The sequence below is a fragment of the Diuraphis noxia genome, unplaced genomic scaffold, assembly GCF_037042655.1.
Source record: "Diuraphis noxia isolate RWA-SAM2 unplaced genomic scaffold, SU_Dnox_SAM2 contig0002, whole genome shotgun sequence".
Lineage (NCBI taxonomy): Eukaryota > Metazoa > Arthropoda > Insecta > Hemiptera > Aphididae > Diuraphis > Diuraphis noxia.
In genome coordinates, this window is record NW_028301712.1 from 61,317,177 (window position 1) to 61,333,641 (window position 16,465).

A 16,465-nucleotide genomic window follows, 5' to 3' on the forward strand; every position below is an offset into this window, starting at 1 on the left:
TTCTTGCCGTGTATTATGGCCTATTAATCGTTGTTTACACCGCCGACTATTCTGCTCGCGTATATAAAATAATAATATATAAATGTCTCGACTGCCGAGTAATAATAATATACTATGTGCAGAGATCGGTGGCGGCGGTAGCATGAGCAAAGTTTATTTATACCGAGACGGGCAGTCATGGGCGGAGCGAAATCCCAGCGAAGAATCACGTCTCACGGAATACATGTACATGGTGTGTATGTATATATACATTATATATACATATATATAGGTACGTATATGTATTTATATTGTTCGTATCGAAATGGCCTAACGAAAATAATGCGCGGAATAATTTGTGTGTGTGTGTGTGTGTGTGTCGAGCTCAGTGCGTGAGTTTTCGCCAAACGGCTCGCTTTATAAACGATATAGCGCCACGATATGACGACCGAGAACAGGTAAAACGCCATTTAAGAGGAGGTGTCCACAATATATTTTACACAAGACCGTCATAATTCTGGGATACTTATATTATTCAACTATTTATATAGGATATATAGTGGGCGAATAATAATATTTGATTCAAGTGTGACGGACGTATTATTATTATTAAATAGCGCAGTGGTCGACAATCGTATGCGTGCATAACGGAAACGAATTGCACGCGAGTGTGGGTGCGTGTGTCGTAGTTGTTATTATTTTTTAGAAATTAATTCGTGAAAAATGCAACACGTTAAACCGTCCGCTAAAGGAGACCCGCTGTGTCCACTGGGATTCCATCCGCAAGTCCGTTGGCCGACCAAATGCAAACGGTGTTTCAGGTAAACCATATTTGTATTTTGTATTACTTAATTACCTATATAATATTATAATTATATTATAATATGTTAGCATTATAAATATTATGGCATATTGATATACATATTATATTAGGGACCTCAGTGATGTAGCTGAGATGATTTTTCTTTCGGGTGGGAGGGGCTAATAATATGTTTACACAGAGTTGGTTTAACTAATGTCTCCTATAAGTTTAACATGCCTATACTGATGCCGAGATTTTAACTCGGGTTTCGGGGTCCGCATATACAGCTGTAGGTATACGAATTTGTATTTTCAGAACTTTCATAATAGATCATAGAAATAATTTTTAAGTTTTTGAAAATATCCGGAAGGGCCGCCCGCACCACACTTATATACATCACTATTATACCTTTATATATCTATATGCCTACATGATTTATTAGGCGATCTTTGCATTTTCATTTATATAGATCCATCAAGTTTCCAGCAACGAACAGGATTTTTCATCGTAAAAGGTCAAAAATTACAAATTTATTATTATATTGTAATATATAAAAAAAATGTAGTTAGGTTAGGACATGCAGCTGTTCACACTAAGAAGTACCACTAAATATTTCAGTTCGAATACCTATTATATTGAAATTGGGGTTTCGTTGAATGACAGATAGTACCTACTTAAATACACATTTTTAGATAAATTTCAAATTTTTAACATTAAACGCGCATGCGCAATACAACTTACTTTTTTTAAAATAGTAATAACACCAACTTTTCTTACATATTCGGATACAATATTATTTTCTAAACAATTTATGAATAAACTTATTGTTACTAATTCATAGCGTAAACACACTGTATTATTATACTGTGCGAAAAGTAAAGATCAATAAATTGTCATACCGGGTTCTAAATCAGGAAAAATATCACAAATCGTTGCTATATAGAATTATTACTACACTACATTTTGAAAAAAACAATAAAATCATAGGATTATAAAAATCTTTTTTTATATTTGACACGCTTTTGCTAGAGTGGGACCTCGGGTAGGGCCGAGTATATGAATTTTATTATGTTTATGTACAGCGTAACCATTTATTTTCATTTTCATTTTTAAGTGGAGGTAGTGGACATCTATGGCTATGGGTCTATGAAGCTTCAATAATTTAACACCCTCCCCTGAATTTTAACACCATGTGCATCAATGGCATGAATTAGCCAGACCTGACGTGCAGGATCTCTTTTAGTACATCATTGTATCTTACAAGTTCCAAGATTATATTATGATCGTTTACTATCAACGCGTAATAGGTAAATTTTTTTGGTTTTTTATTTATAGAAGAATATATATTTACAGCCTGTATCTAGGTAATAGTGTAATGTTCAATTATAGGTAAGTAAACTTTATAATAAGAAATAAATAAGAGTATAAGACATGCGATTAAGGAATGTCCAGTGAGCAGTGACACCACTTGTCCACTTCAAGCATTGGCGATTGGTGTATCTATAAAAATAAGACAAGAGATTTCATTTTGGGGCTGCATAAAATATTTAACCATTAAAGACCAGTTTTAAGTAGGTACAATTTTAATCTGCGAACGGAATCTAAATTGGAATTATTATTTTAAGAATCTGTTGACATTGTCCAGATTCCATGCCACTATATGTCTATATCATGAGAATGAATTCCATTACCTCCCAAAAATATAATTTTACTCGCTTTTAACATTTAGAAAATATATAGAGTCAAACGTACATTATTTATTAGTGTTAATAATTAATCGTTATTCTAGATTTTAATATAGTATTAATATTAAATACTATTTAGTATTTTATTTAAAATACCTACCACCAAGTAAATTAATAAAAAGAAAATATTGTCGGCATATTATTTGAATTTTCCAATTTTATTTGCTCCAAATAATTAAGATAGGGTCTGTAATGGAGCCCCCCTCTCTTGTTATTTCTAAATTTTATTTATTTATAATTATAAATATTTCATGTAGGTACATAGGGCTTAGATGTATCTAATTCGGAATTCATATACTTACTACACTATCGGTTACAAAAATATAAATTATAAAGGACTAAATGACAATAAAAGTTTAGAAACACTTTTTGAAAAACACAATTGTCAATAGCAATTAAATCAAGTTAAAAAAAATTAATTTATGAAGTATGATGAAGATTGATGGATGTATTTATTATTTATTAACTTAATTTTAAACAGGATGAATATAGAAATAGCTACTTAGATTTTTATAACATTTGGAGTGTTAATTTTTAATTAGCTATATGTTATCTATGTACTGCATGATGCAACCTTTTTTGATTCACGACCCCCCCCCCCCCCAAATGATTTATTTTGATAATACGACCCCCTTCCTACCAATATTATGTAAGTGTATAATACAAATTTACTTTTTCATTTGGTGTAAAATTATTGGCGACCTCTTTATAAAATTTCGTAACCCCCTTAGGGGTCGCGACCCTCAGATTGCTCACCACTGGGCCCATCCGACCGGTATATATGCTTAGATGACTATGCCCATATACGGTAAGTTCTAAGAAGTAAGAACCACACTAATTATGACGCTGCTCATTAAATTACCTTAATGACTATACATTAATTTGTATGTAGCCCCTAGTGGAACAAAAAATAAAAATTTATAATAATTTAAAGTTTAAACATTATAACACGAAATATGTTTTATTTTACACTTGATTAATGTAAGACAATTTATATTGTATTGTAGAGAATTTTTCGAAAATTAAATTATTTTAAATATTTGAATAGAGTTTTTTAATAAAAATATAGCTAGGTACCTTCCATAAATATATAATTAACATTATAAAATAAAAGTTATAAATATTTTAATAAATAGATAATATTTTTCTACTATGCTACCGATAAAGTTAAAAAAAATATTTAGTGTATTATATTTATGAATATTTTGTCTGTCCATTGAAAATATTTGAAATTGTATTTGTTAAAATTTACATAGTTAAAATTAAAGACGTAGGTACTCACAGTCAACATTATTTATGTTTCCAGGGACTATAAAGATCATTCTAACAGGAATAAGGACAATGGAAAGTCTTCACTTAGAAAAGATGATACTACACTATCGACTCCTACTTTAAATAACGAGTTTGTAAACCATTTATAGTTACCTAAGAAAATATTAAAGTAAACCATAATTATTAATTTAGGGTAACAAATGAGTCGGCAAGTTTAAAAAATATGGCATCATACATGATAAACAATAGTAAAAATTATGATAAAGTAGATAAAGGTGGTGGACCTAGTCGAAAGACTACATCATGGACGTCGACACCAGACTTGACAATACTGTCAGATAATGTTACATCTCAAGTTGAACATATGGAAGGTAATTTATCTTTCTAAAAGTTTTTATTTACTATAAAATGTATACTTGAATATAATAATGTTTATTTTCATTCTAGATGATGAACAGGAAATTCCAAATTATACAGTTCGGAGAAGAACAAATCTTTCACGCAAGGATTCTATAGATGTTCACAGTCCAAGAAATAGTTACAATGGAGATATCGCCCAATATACACCGGTGCATGTTAATATCATCATAACAATGTTAATATTCACTTGGGAAGTCAAAATTTCACAAGGGTTATAGTTTTAAATTGATTTATTTTAGATGAAATCAATGCCAAATGATAAAGATATGTATAATGAAGACGAAGATAATATTAGTTTAGCTGATTCTGATACTACGACTGATACGTATGCGACTATTATAAATGATGAAGATTTACATGTGAGTATAATACATTAATAATGTAACAATATACGTGTGTGATTTAAGTAAAGTAACCAATTAATTGGGAAAAATGCAATAACGTGTGTGATTTCAGGACCAAGTAAAGCATTTAAAAGCTGAATTAAAATTGACCAAGGCAAAATGTGAGAAAGCTGAACGAGAAAAGAGTGATGTTTTATTAAGACGTCTAGCATCTTTGGATATAACTCCGACATCTCGTACAACAGCTTCTGAAGTAAAAACAAAACATTATAAAACAGAGACAGATTTTAATAACATTAATTGTGATAGTTGTTGAAGCACCAACAAAAAATCAATGATTTGAAGTCTACTTGTGAAAGTCTTGGTGATGAAAAAAGAATGCTTACACAACGTGTTCATGAATTAGAAGCTGAGCTCAATAAAAACAAGAATATTAAAGTGAAATCAGACGACATTCAACTGATTCGTTCTAAGTTAATAGCTGCTGAAACTAAAATTGAGGATTTGACAGAAGAAAACAATGATTTAAATAAAGAGATACATAATATGGAGCAAGAAATGAGAGATAACTTTCGGTATAATAAAGTATAACTTAGAATTACTTTTTAATTCATAAATTACCTTACAATAGTAAGTTGTATACGACTTATGGTTATTGGGTTAAAGGAAAACAGCTATTGTTTATTTCTATTGCTACTTTTTATTCTGAAAACATACCACTAATGACAGTGAACCTAGTGGCTAGTAAATGATATAAAAGTTTTTTCAATTAGATGATTCCATACAATCCATTAAAAATGACCCCGTTAACTACATTAATGAATAAAACCATTGATTATAAATACTATATAGTATTATATTGTTCCTAATTATGATTTCCTTACCTATATGCTGTCGGCTAAGTAATACACTAATCCCTGCATTACAATCTTGATTCAAGATATTCAAGGATAAAATTGGAGTGCATCGATACGTATATTGATTTAATTTTGAGTTTTCAAGAGTTACCTGCAAAAACAATATACAAGCTATGCGTCGAATTTTTTTTTTTGAAAATCTAAATCTTGTATCCACAATGCTTAATATTAATTTATTCTTAGAATCGAAGCCATTTATTTTAATACTAATTATTAGCAATTATTAACATAAATTATAATAATAGGGAGTGGTGTATCCAAGGGTTTAGGGGGTTGTAACCCCCCCCCGAATTTTTTTCAATGTTTAATAAATTTAATGATCGATCGACACAACATGCGACACCCAGCGGTAAGGTAGTTATATTTTTCTAACCCCCCCCCCCCCTCAAAAAAAAATAAAAAAATAAATATTCTAAAATTCTATCTCTATGTCACTAATTATTAGTGATTACTAAAAAGGTATTATAAATTATTACAGATTCTGAGCGGACTTATTTAAGAATGTATTGCTTTTATTGTGATATACTTTTTTCGTCTGAACGTCATCTATAGCCTATAAAAGCATTATTTATGATTCATTGTTTACTTATTGGTGGTGAATTCTATATATAAATAAGCGATAATTTTTCACAAAACAAGTTTTTAACAAAATCGATTTTGTTTTTTGGTGTTATTAAAAATAAACAGGGGGACGAGGTGGCCGAGTGGTCTACCACGTCGGCTGTGGCTCAGCCGGACCGGGTTCGATCCTCGACCATCGGGCGGCATTTTTCTCCGGGCAAGTCACGGTGTCCGGAGAACAAGTGCCGCCATCCCCCACTCCGGGGCATGGTAGAAACCTACGGGTGCCCCAATAGAAATTCTGCCACGTGTAAAACTAATCTACAGTTCCATAAGAACCTACAGTACTACCCCCTTCCCAATGGCCTTAGTTGCCGCGGTATAATTAAAAAAATAAAAATAAACAAGAGACTTGAAATTGTCAATTAATACTGCATTTATTGGACATACTATAATTTTAAAAATATTTTGTTTCTTTTTAAAATATTTATAACACATATTTTATAATTGAAGTTTTCAAATTTTTTTTATTTTTACTTATAATATTAAGACAAATTTCCTCTTAAGTTGTTTATATTCTAATTAAAAAATAATCGAAAATTTAAATTCATAATTTTTTTAATAAATTTATGTCTCTCGATTTATAACATATACAAATTAGTCCATGGTAGGAGTCTTGGTATTTACTTAGAACTTATAAGTTAATAACAGCTAGTAATATTAAATAAAATATTATTTTAATAGGTACCTATGTGTGACTTTTTAGTCGTCAAAAATGTATTCAACCTTTTGAATCATCAATAGAAACATAATAATTACTAATCATTACTATAGACATTTATTATTTATAGAATTTATTTATTTATTATTATTTAAAGAACTGTAGAAGTACAAAAATATCTTTAAAATGTATTGTATGCTGAAAGAGCAATTGATCCTGTTAGAATTGTTTTTCATATGACATATCTATATATGGCATACGTATTTGGATTATCGGATATCTTACATTTGAGAATTTAAGAGATTATATTTTTGAGTCTGCCAATAAATTCTTTTTGTTTATGAAATTTGTACTTTTACCATTAAGTTAAAATTTGCGAAATATTTTAAAACTAAATATAAAATATTATTATATTTAAATAAATATACAATCACTTAGGTATATAAAATGTTTTTGATTAAAAATTCATATTTTAGAGAAGAGCAAGATAATGAATTTATTATGCTAAGAAGAGAATTTGACCAAGTTTCAAAGAATTGTAGAATTTTAGCATTCAAATTAAAAAAAGCTGAGAGGAGAATGGAAGAGTTAGATAATGAAAAAGTTGAAAATGACAAAAAAACTAAAGAGGTTTGTCACATATTAGTCACTAATAAATATTATTATTGTTATTTTTATTAAATTATAATATTTTCTTCACAGATAATAGAACGATTGCAAAGTGATTTAGAAAATTCTAAGTCAAATGTAACACAAGGGGATCAGAAAAAAAGACCTATGCTGGGTATGATACCTAAGTCTGCATCTGGAGAGGTATCTATTTAATGTTTATGAATTAATTAAAAAACAAGTATATTATTTTTATTATTTTATTAAAACCTATTATTTAAATGTTTAGAGGGTTTCAAGAGAATCATTAACTCGAGGTGATTCCCAAGAAGATCCAGTTCAACTCCAGAGGGATTTACAAGATTCAATTGAAAGAGAAGCAGATATGAGGGAACAATTAAGATTTTCTGAAGAAGAAGTAATATTTATTTTAAAATTAATACTGTGTCTTGCACAATTGTAACTTATACCTAACATACATTTTAAAATTAAAATAATACATAAAAATAAAAATTTTAGGCTAAAATGTTGAGGAACAAAGTGAGTCGTTTAGAAGAAGATAATGAGTCGATGGTGTTACAACTAAAGAAAATGGCCACAAAAACTAGTAAATAATAGATTTTAAATTTCTTTCAACTAATAATGATATCAAATTGGTTCATAGGTTATCGCCCTACAAATATCGCTGATAGAGATGAAGGAATTTCAGATGTTGAAGATGCAACAGAATTAAAATTGCTTCTTGAGCTTAGTGAACAAGTAATTTATACATTATTTTATACTTACTATATAAGTATAAAATGTTCTAGATAATTATATTAATAGGTACACACTTTATAAATCATAATAAAATAAATTGTTACAAAAATAGTACTCTATTCAAGAGTAAGTAATTTACAAGTTTTAGTTAAAATGTAGAACACTTTAAATTGTAGGAAATTACAGTGCTAAAAAGAAAAATAGAAGAATTTGAAGTAGAAAAGGATCAACTAAAAGCTAAAGTCTTGGAATATCAAACAAAATTAGCATCCAAAAAAACATATAAGCCTGCAATATCAAAATCGGCTCAACCCAAGGTAATATTAGTAGTAGTCAGAGCTATATTTACACTTTTTGCACTTTGGATCGACAATATTTGAGTGGCCCCCTGCTCTCCCCCCAAAAAAAGATCCAAGTAGTTCCCAAAAAAAATTATTCATTCAATATTACACTGGCTACCTCCCTAAATATATCAAACATTGGCTGCCTATGGCAAATGACCACACTCCCACCCTAAAATAAGGCCCTAATTTAAGTATAAGCAAATAATAGTTAAATGTTAAAATTTATAAATTTATTTTTTTTTATTAGACTAAAGAGGTTAAAGCTGATTTTGACAAGCAAACAAAGACTATTAAGCAGTTGGAAATTAAAACAATGGATCTTGAAAGCCAACTTAAGGTAAATTGTTTAAATTATCATAGTATGTTTTAGTTTTTTGAACGTTAGATATATATGCTAAGAGGACATTTTTTAGACAAACTTATATTTTTTTTTATATGATAATGTTTATATTCTACAATCTACAGTCTTATGATAATGATTTTGTATATTAATTTATATAGAGTGAGAGACAACAAATTGAAAATTTGAAATCAATACATAAAAAAGAAATAATAAACAAAGAAGAACATATAAAAAAATTACAAGAACAATCAACTTTTGAAGAAAATAAAAAAATTATGGATATTCAAAATGAATTTGAAAAAAAAATAAAAAGTAGATACATTTAAAAAATATTTATTTAGTCTTAATATTTTAATATTCATAGTGAATTAATAATTTACTAGAGATAGAAAATGAAATGATGATGGAGCGAAAGAATTACAAAGATATTTTAAATAAATATGATATTTTGCAAAAAGAACAAATAGATACTAAAAGTAAAATGACAGCAGAAAAAGAAAAACTACAATGGTATATGAACTTTAATATTGAACATCATTATCATTAATTTTATTTTATTATAGTTATTGAGTACTTAATTAATTACTATAATTACTTCTTAGTTTGTTAGAAAGTAGAAAAAAAGATACATTAAAAGTTGAACTGGAGTTAAAAACTTTGAAAGAAAAATACAACCATTCAATTGATTTATGGAACAAAGAAAAATTGGAAATGCAGGTTAATTTAAACTATTTAGGTAGATGTTTTTTAAATTTTTTTAAGTGTTTTTTATTTGGTTTTTTTTTGGCAGAAAAAAATAAAGGATCTTGAAATAGCTCATTCAAATGATTCATGGATAAAAGAGAAGGAAAATATGAAAAAGAATTTGGATGAATATTTAAAAGAAACAAAGACATTAAATAAACAATGTAGTCAGTATATAGAACAGATAGAAAAACTTAAGAAGGATGTAAGTAAAATAGAAATATTACATAAAAATATGGATTTCAATAAAATATTTTTTTTTTTTAGAATGAAAGTTTACAACGAAATTTAGATGATTTTGAGAAGGTTGTCAAAGTCCAGCATAGTAGGTCAATGGAGACTGAATTATTAGAAAAAAATCTAAAAGATATGAAAATAAAGTTAGTTTTAGTTAAATATTTTAAATGCTATTAATCTAAAAAAGAAAATAATAATATTACAGGTTATACAATGAAGAACAAGCTAGAAAAACAGAAGTTGCTGCTTTAAAAGCACGTTATGACAATCGCATGTCAGTTCTTTCTGAAGAGTTAAAAAATAGTCAGTTCCAGACTCTTAGGTTCAAAAGAGAGCGTGATTCGTATAAGCAAATATTGGATTCAGCAGATTCTAATCATCAAAAAGGAAATTATAAGAATCAAAATAATGATAACCAGGTAATATCTATAATTGCCTATTTGTATGGTTTTTAGTTTTCCGATATGACTAAACTTTTATTTATTTAAAATTTAAATTGTAATCTTTAGAAAGAAGAATTCTACGTTTTACAGCAACAAGTATCTTGTATGGAAGAACAACTTTCAGAAGCAAGACTTGAATGTTCAAGGTTAAAAACAGAATTGGTGTCAGAAAAATCAGCCTGGGAAATAACAAAATCAGAAATGACGTCTTGTATTAATAAAGTCTGTTTAATGCTTTTTAATATACATTTTTATAAAAATTAATTTTTAACATTTTAGTTGGAAGAAGAACGACTATTGAATTCAGGCAGATCTAAATTAACAGGTTTAAAGGCTAGAATGGAGCTTGCATGGCAAAAAGAACGTGAAGAACAACAACGTCTTTTACAAGAGACATCAACATTAGCTAGAGATTTAAGACAAACATTATACGAAGTAAATTAAAATACTGTTTTATACAGTTTATAAATACATAAGTTATTATGTTTATGTTTAACCTCTTATTAACATTTTAAGGTTGAACGAGAGCGAGATAAAGATCGTTTAGAATCAAAAAGACGTATTGATCAGCTTACAAAAAATATTGAGGTTGACCAACAAGAAAATAGGAAAAAAACTAATGAGGTTAGATTGAATTTTAATATAGATAAAATGTTCTAAATATTTTAACTAAAAAAAAAATATTTTTATTATATCATTGTTTTATACTAAACCAATTAAATATTTTTAATATTATTAAATTTACCTACATCTTATGATATAATATTAATAAATGTAGGTAAATAATGATGGACTAAAATATGAACTATTATAATTTTATTACGTACTTAGGTACCACTACATAGTTGATATATATTATCTCAATAATGAATTTAAATATTAAATAATAAATACTTTCCAACTACAGAATATATTTACCCACACAACTATAGTAAAATGTGTTATCATTATTTATTTGTTTATTAGATGCAATGTGATCTTATGGATTTACGAGATGCTCATGCAAAGTTAAGAACGATAAATGAAAAATTAAGAAAAGAAAAAGACAAAATTGAACAAGAATGCGAGTCATTAAGATTATGCAATGTTCGACTAAGAACTGATCCTCAGCTTGAGGTTAAAATTAATAATTTATCACAGTTAATTAAAAGTTTAACTATGATGGTAAATGAAAACTGTGAAAAAGCAAATAAATCTTTAAATTCGATAAATGCACCAACACCACCAGCTAGAAGAAAATCATCCACGTCTAGAGAAGCATCACCAGATTTAAATTCCAATCAAACAGTAAATAACAATAATAATAATGAACACATCAAACAATTATTAACTAAAGTTAATGAGTTGACTAAAGAATTAGTTATGAATACAAATCAACAAGATGTCAGATCAAAACGTGCAGTTTTTGGAGTCAGGTAAAATGTATTGTAATTAATTATTTTTCATTATGAAAAACTGAAAATATTTAAATTCAAACATAAAAAAAAATTATTTCATAAGAACTCAACAGTCTAATTATTAAGTTATATACATTTAATAATACAATAAATTTAAACAAAAATTATTATAACAATGTTACTAAATAATTTATGTATGCAGATATATATTATATACACATATGTTATACATTTTTTATTTATTATATTGATTTAGCTGATTTTATTTTTTTTATCAAACTTATTTGTGTAGATAAATTAATGAAGAAATAACTGTTTTAAAAGGATGTGATCCCGTATGTCTTACAAGTGTATAATGTGGCAAATTTTACGCTGAGCAGATCACGTTAAGCTCTGGTAGTTTAAAATTTTGAGCGAATTGATCTCTAACAAAATTAATAATTTAAAGAAAGATTATTATCTAGTCTATCTATAAGGCTTTTTTTCATATTATAATTTTAATTTGAGTTCTGAGTATTTTAAAATATACAAGCAATTTACAATTTTAAAATACTCATAACTTGCTTTTAAATTCAAACATGATAAAAAGCCTTTGAGATTGACTAGATAATAATCTTACCTTTAAATTGTATAAGAGGTCAATTCACTGTAAATTCTTAATTAACAAAGTTAAAAGTGATCTGATGAATATAAAATTGCCTATGTTATATTGTTATACACTTGTAAGACGGAGACAAGGCAATGTGTGTATCATGTTTTCTTAACAAATATGTAAAGTACTTAATTTTTTGTGACTATATGCAGATTTTTATTTCTTAAACTGTGGAATTTGAGCGTATTAAAAAATATTTTCTAACACATCAGAAGTCAGGTCATAACCTAATGATAATTTTGGACAAATTGCAGTTAAAGACAAATTAATATACGGTAATAATTTAATTATTTTTATTTAATGTATAGGTCGTCATCAACTGAAAATGATTTTAATGATAAGCCTCCAATAAGAGGTAGCTTGTATAGAAAAAGTCTTTCATTAGAACAAAATTTTGGGAATACTGATCAAGTGAGTTACCGAGTTCTAAGTTATCTAAAAATAAGGTAATTAAGTCAAATGATCCCTATTTAAGATGTTCAATATTTTTAGGATATATGGAAAAGAGATGAACGAAATCAGTCAAGAAACAGACTTACCAAACAACCAAATAGTTTTGATAGGTAATATTTTAATATTTCCTAAGTTGGCAAATATAGAATTTATAGACATGTCATTTGTTTAGTTAGCTAGTATGAAACCTAATATATAGAAATTATTTTGACATAGTTCTAAATCAGTTCAAAATACAATGTACTTAGTACTTACCTATGTTATTGTAGCTCAGTAACTAATTGATGTTTAACACTTAAGATATTTTGAAATATAAAAATTGAACAAGATTATTAATTTTTAGTCACCATTCAAATAGTTCTTCCAAAAGTGATATTATAAGTGGAGAAAAAACTAAGAAAACAGGACTTTTCGGCAAGCTAAAGAAGTTAACTAAAAGTTCAAAAAGCTTTGATAATGATAGCGATTCGGTATGTATATTAAATAAGTTATAATTTTAAATTTAAATTATTCATTTTTATCACAGTCCTTTAAAAGCAATTCCAATATTTACAATGTTGATGTATCTTCTAATAAGGATTCCAGAGGAAAACTTACTGATGCATTTAAACCTTCGACATTACCTAAGTAAATAAAAAATAATTATAGATATGCTATTATATTAATAATTAATACTTTTCATATTTTTATTAATTTAAAAAACTAGCTTAAAAAAGAGAGCAATGTCTCCTTCAATATTTAGAAGGTCAGAAAGTTCAAGAACATCTCCATCACCATCAGTACGTTCAGATGAATACGAAGAAATCTCTTAGATAGTTATTATTTATTAGAAATCGTAAAATGTCTGTAGTGTTACAATATGATCTGTTGCACACAAGTGCAATTTGATCTGGTATAAGGGCAACTATATTACTTAAAGTATTATATTCTTTATGTGATATGTCTTACATGTATTAAGTAGGAGTAATTATTATTGTTTGTGTAATGTTTTTTGAATAAAAACAATTTGATTTTAATTTTCTCTCTGAGCTATTAGATATTAATTCAATTTTAGTTGTGTATGTTTCACTTAATGTAGCCAAAACCAGCGGAATGTGATAAATATTGTTTTACAGTTTAATACGCTCATATTGTATGTTGTGCACAAGTTCTTATTTTTTTTTTTTGAGAATATTTGATTTTAATATGCAGAATATTATTAAATATTTTTGATTGTGCGGTACAATGAAAAATAAACAGGATAATATGGAAATAATTTTAATAATTTTAAAAATATTAAGTAATTCAATAACTTTTGTAACAACTGCATTGTGCATAATTAGTTTGTTAAATACATTGTATTATTGATATATTTACTTAAGTGAAAAAATATACTATTACTCTATAAATTAATAACTGCATAATACTTTTTAGGGTAATAATGAAAGTATATTATTTAATATAAAAACTTGTGATTATTTTAATAAATATTAATTTATCAAAAATTAAATTATTTTATTATCTTTACAAAATTACAGGATTAATAAAAATGTTATTTTTTGACAACTACGTAACAGCTGATACTATTAGGAGTATTTTCCATTTTTCCATTTAAAATGAGTTTAGAATTTCAAATGAGTCATTAATAGTTTTAGTTTAAATGGTAAGGTTATGATTATTAATATAGCAATAGCATATGATGCAATTTTATGATACTAAAAAATGTTGAAAATTTGTTAATATAGTTTAAAGGAATATATATTTTTTAGAATATTTCAAGGGATAAGAAATATATCAGAATGTTTTGTCAGTTTCTAGAGAAATTTCTTACTCTCTTTCTTACATATTTAATTTTGAAACTTACCCTTATACCAATTTTATCATTTACAAAATATTAAAACCATTTTTTTATTATGATACTTTAAATATGTGTTTTTTTTACAATTGTTATTCATTTTTCATTTTATGATATAATATATTGTTTACATATTTTAATGTTCATTGATTTTTTTCAATAAAAGATTTCTTCCTCAGTTTTAAGAGGTTATAGTGTATTAGTGTATAACTTTATGCTTTTTTTAGATAATATTAACATTACAATTTAAATATTTAGAATTTAATTATAGTTATAAATTTTAATAAGCAAATCAGTGGACTAAAATTTTTTGTATGGTTTTATTTCATTTTGTTTATTTAAACTTTTAAACTTACCTAAAACTTATAAATTGATTATTAGTACCTAATCGAAATAATTAAGGAAAATATTCAGCTTTGGAATAAAAAAAAAACAAAAAATCAATGAAATTCAAAAATCTTATCTGTGTACAATTATTGTTATCAGACATCAATTATGGTATTAAAATACAACAAGTACATATTTAGATATTATGTTACATATTTATTAAGTATATTTAGCAAGATATATGGTTTTCACAATTTCCATAAACAACTTTCTAAATTATTTGTTATAGCTACAATTCATCTTTCAAATTAATAAGTTTTCATTACAATTTTGTGCCATAGAATGAGTGGTTTGGTCCTTTTCCATATTTATGCCAATCAATTCCAGTAACTGAAGGCTTATTTGATAAACTTTCAAGGCCCTTAAATTAAAATTACCATTGTAAAATGTAGGATTATTTAACATTAAATTTTGAATTAGAATAAAATATGTGTATATTACTTGTGCTTTGTATGGATCACCAGTTAATTCCCAGTCTCTGGCATAATATCTTTGAAGCCATGGTTGACTAATATCACGTCTGTAAACCTAAAATGATATATATATATCATAAATTTGAAAATGTCTTTATTATAAATGTTAAGTTTGTCCAAGACAACATATAAACATTTAAGTATTATTCAAGGAATTTACTTTTTACTAAGTATAAACACTTTTAATTTATTGGTAAAAAAAAATATGACCTACAAATTAAAAACTGTATCAGTCATTATGCAAATGTTACCATAGGCGCCCGCAGGGGAGGGCATGCTAGGGAATTTGCCCCCCTTGCTTTTTCAAAATATTTTTTTAAATTGAATGTTTTAAGATAAATTACTATATACTATACAACAAATTTAAAGTATAAAATAAGTTGTAATATAATAAAATATAATATATTGTATACGAGTATAATAAAAAAGGTTATTATTTTAAAACACCTAGTAAAATTATAATATTTATCCTCAAATCCTAACACTGCTCCCCCCTAGAAACATTTCAGCGGGCGCCTATGAATGTCACATATAAGTTGAAAAAGTATTTAGCAATGCCAATAGGCGTAATCTGGGGCAGGGGTCAACGGTGGTTTTTTACTTAATAGATTTTTAGTTTTACCAGACTGTACCCTTCAAGAATTTACGTCAGTAAATGTTAATGAGAGCGCTAACAGAATTATCTTAATCTTAAGGTAATTATCCAATTATTTATCCATATATTTATATATATTGTGAGACTAGGGAATGCAGATACTCACATTATTGTAAACCAACTTATTTGACAAAGAGTTGATCTTGTCAGGTATACTCAACAGCACGTACACGATGATGGCGGACGGTAAGGCTTCGTACCACATTTCGAAGTCACCCCGTGTACAAACGGTATGAAATTTGAAAAATCCGTCGTACTTGTAAGCCGAATTTCTTTTTCAATCCGTATTCCGCATCCAAATATTTTTTTATTCTATTCTTATCATAAAAAATAACCCTAGACGGCGACGACCTCGAGCCGAGATAAACAACAGA

The 16,465-nt window shown here is 27.1% G+C and overlaps 2 protein-coding genes across 2 annotated transcripts; one reads left to right on the forward strand and one right to left on the reverse strand.

Moving 5' to 3' along the window:
- The first annotated feature begins 239 nt into the window (after window positions 1-239).
- Window positions 240-13,758, forward strand: LOC107171980 (uncharacterized). Its single transcript, XM_089220383.1, has 29 exons — window positions 240-800; window positions 3,833-3,928; window positions 3,991-4,169; window positions 4,246-4,373; window positions 4,458-4,577; window positions 4,675-4,815; window positions 4,872-5,137; window positions 7,238-7,391; window positions 7,464-7,574; window positions 7,660-7,788; window positions 7,890-7,977; window positions 8,035-8,129; window positions 8,306-8,446; window positions 8,721-8,810; window positions 8,975-9,128; window positions 9,200-9,326; window positions 9,419-9,533; window positions 9,607-9,765; window positions 9,828-9,940; window positions 10,003-10,216; window positions 10,307-10,462; window positions 10,520-10,675; window positions 10,757-10,864; window positions 11,207-11,655; window positions 12,598-12,700; window positions 12,782-12,852; window positions 13,086-13,212; window positions 13,269-13,369; window positions 13,449-13,758. The coding sequence occupies exons 1-29, from the start codon at window positions 703-705 to the stop codon at window positions 13,552-13,554; spliced, it is 4,095 nt and encodes a 1,364-aa protein (XP_089076509.1). The 5' UTR covers window positions 240-702; the 3' UTR covers window positions 13,555-13,758.
- A 1,340-nt stretch (window positions 13,759-15,098) lies between these two features.
- ND-MWFE (NADH dehydrogenase (ubiquinone) MWFE subunit) lies at window positions 15,099-16,412 on the reverse strand. Its single transcript, XM_015511813.2, has 3 exons — window positions 16,198-16,412; window positions 15,405-15,491; window positions 15,099-15,324 (listed from the first exon to the last, which is right to left on the reverse strand). Exons 1-3 carry the CDS (start codon window positions 16,294-16,296, stop codon window positions 15,226-15,228), a joined length of 285 nt encoding a protein of 94 aa, XP_015367299.1. The 5' UTR covers window positions 16,297-16,412; the 3' UTR covers window positions 15,099-15,225.
- Between the last annotated feature and the right edge of the window lie 53 nt (window positions 16,413-16,465).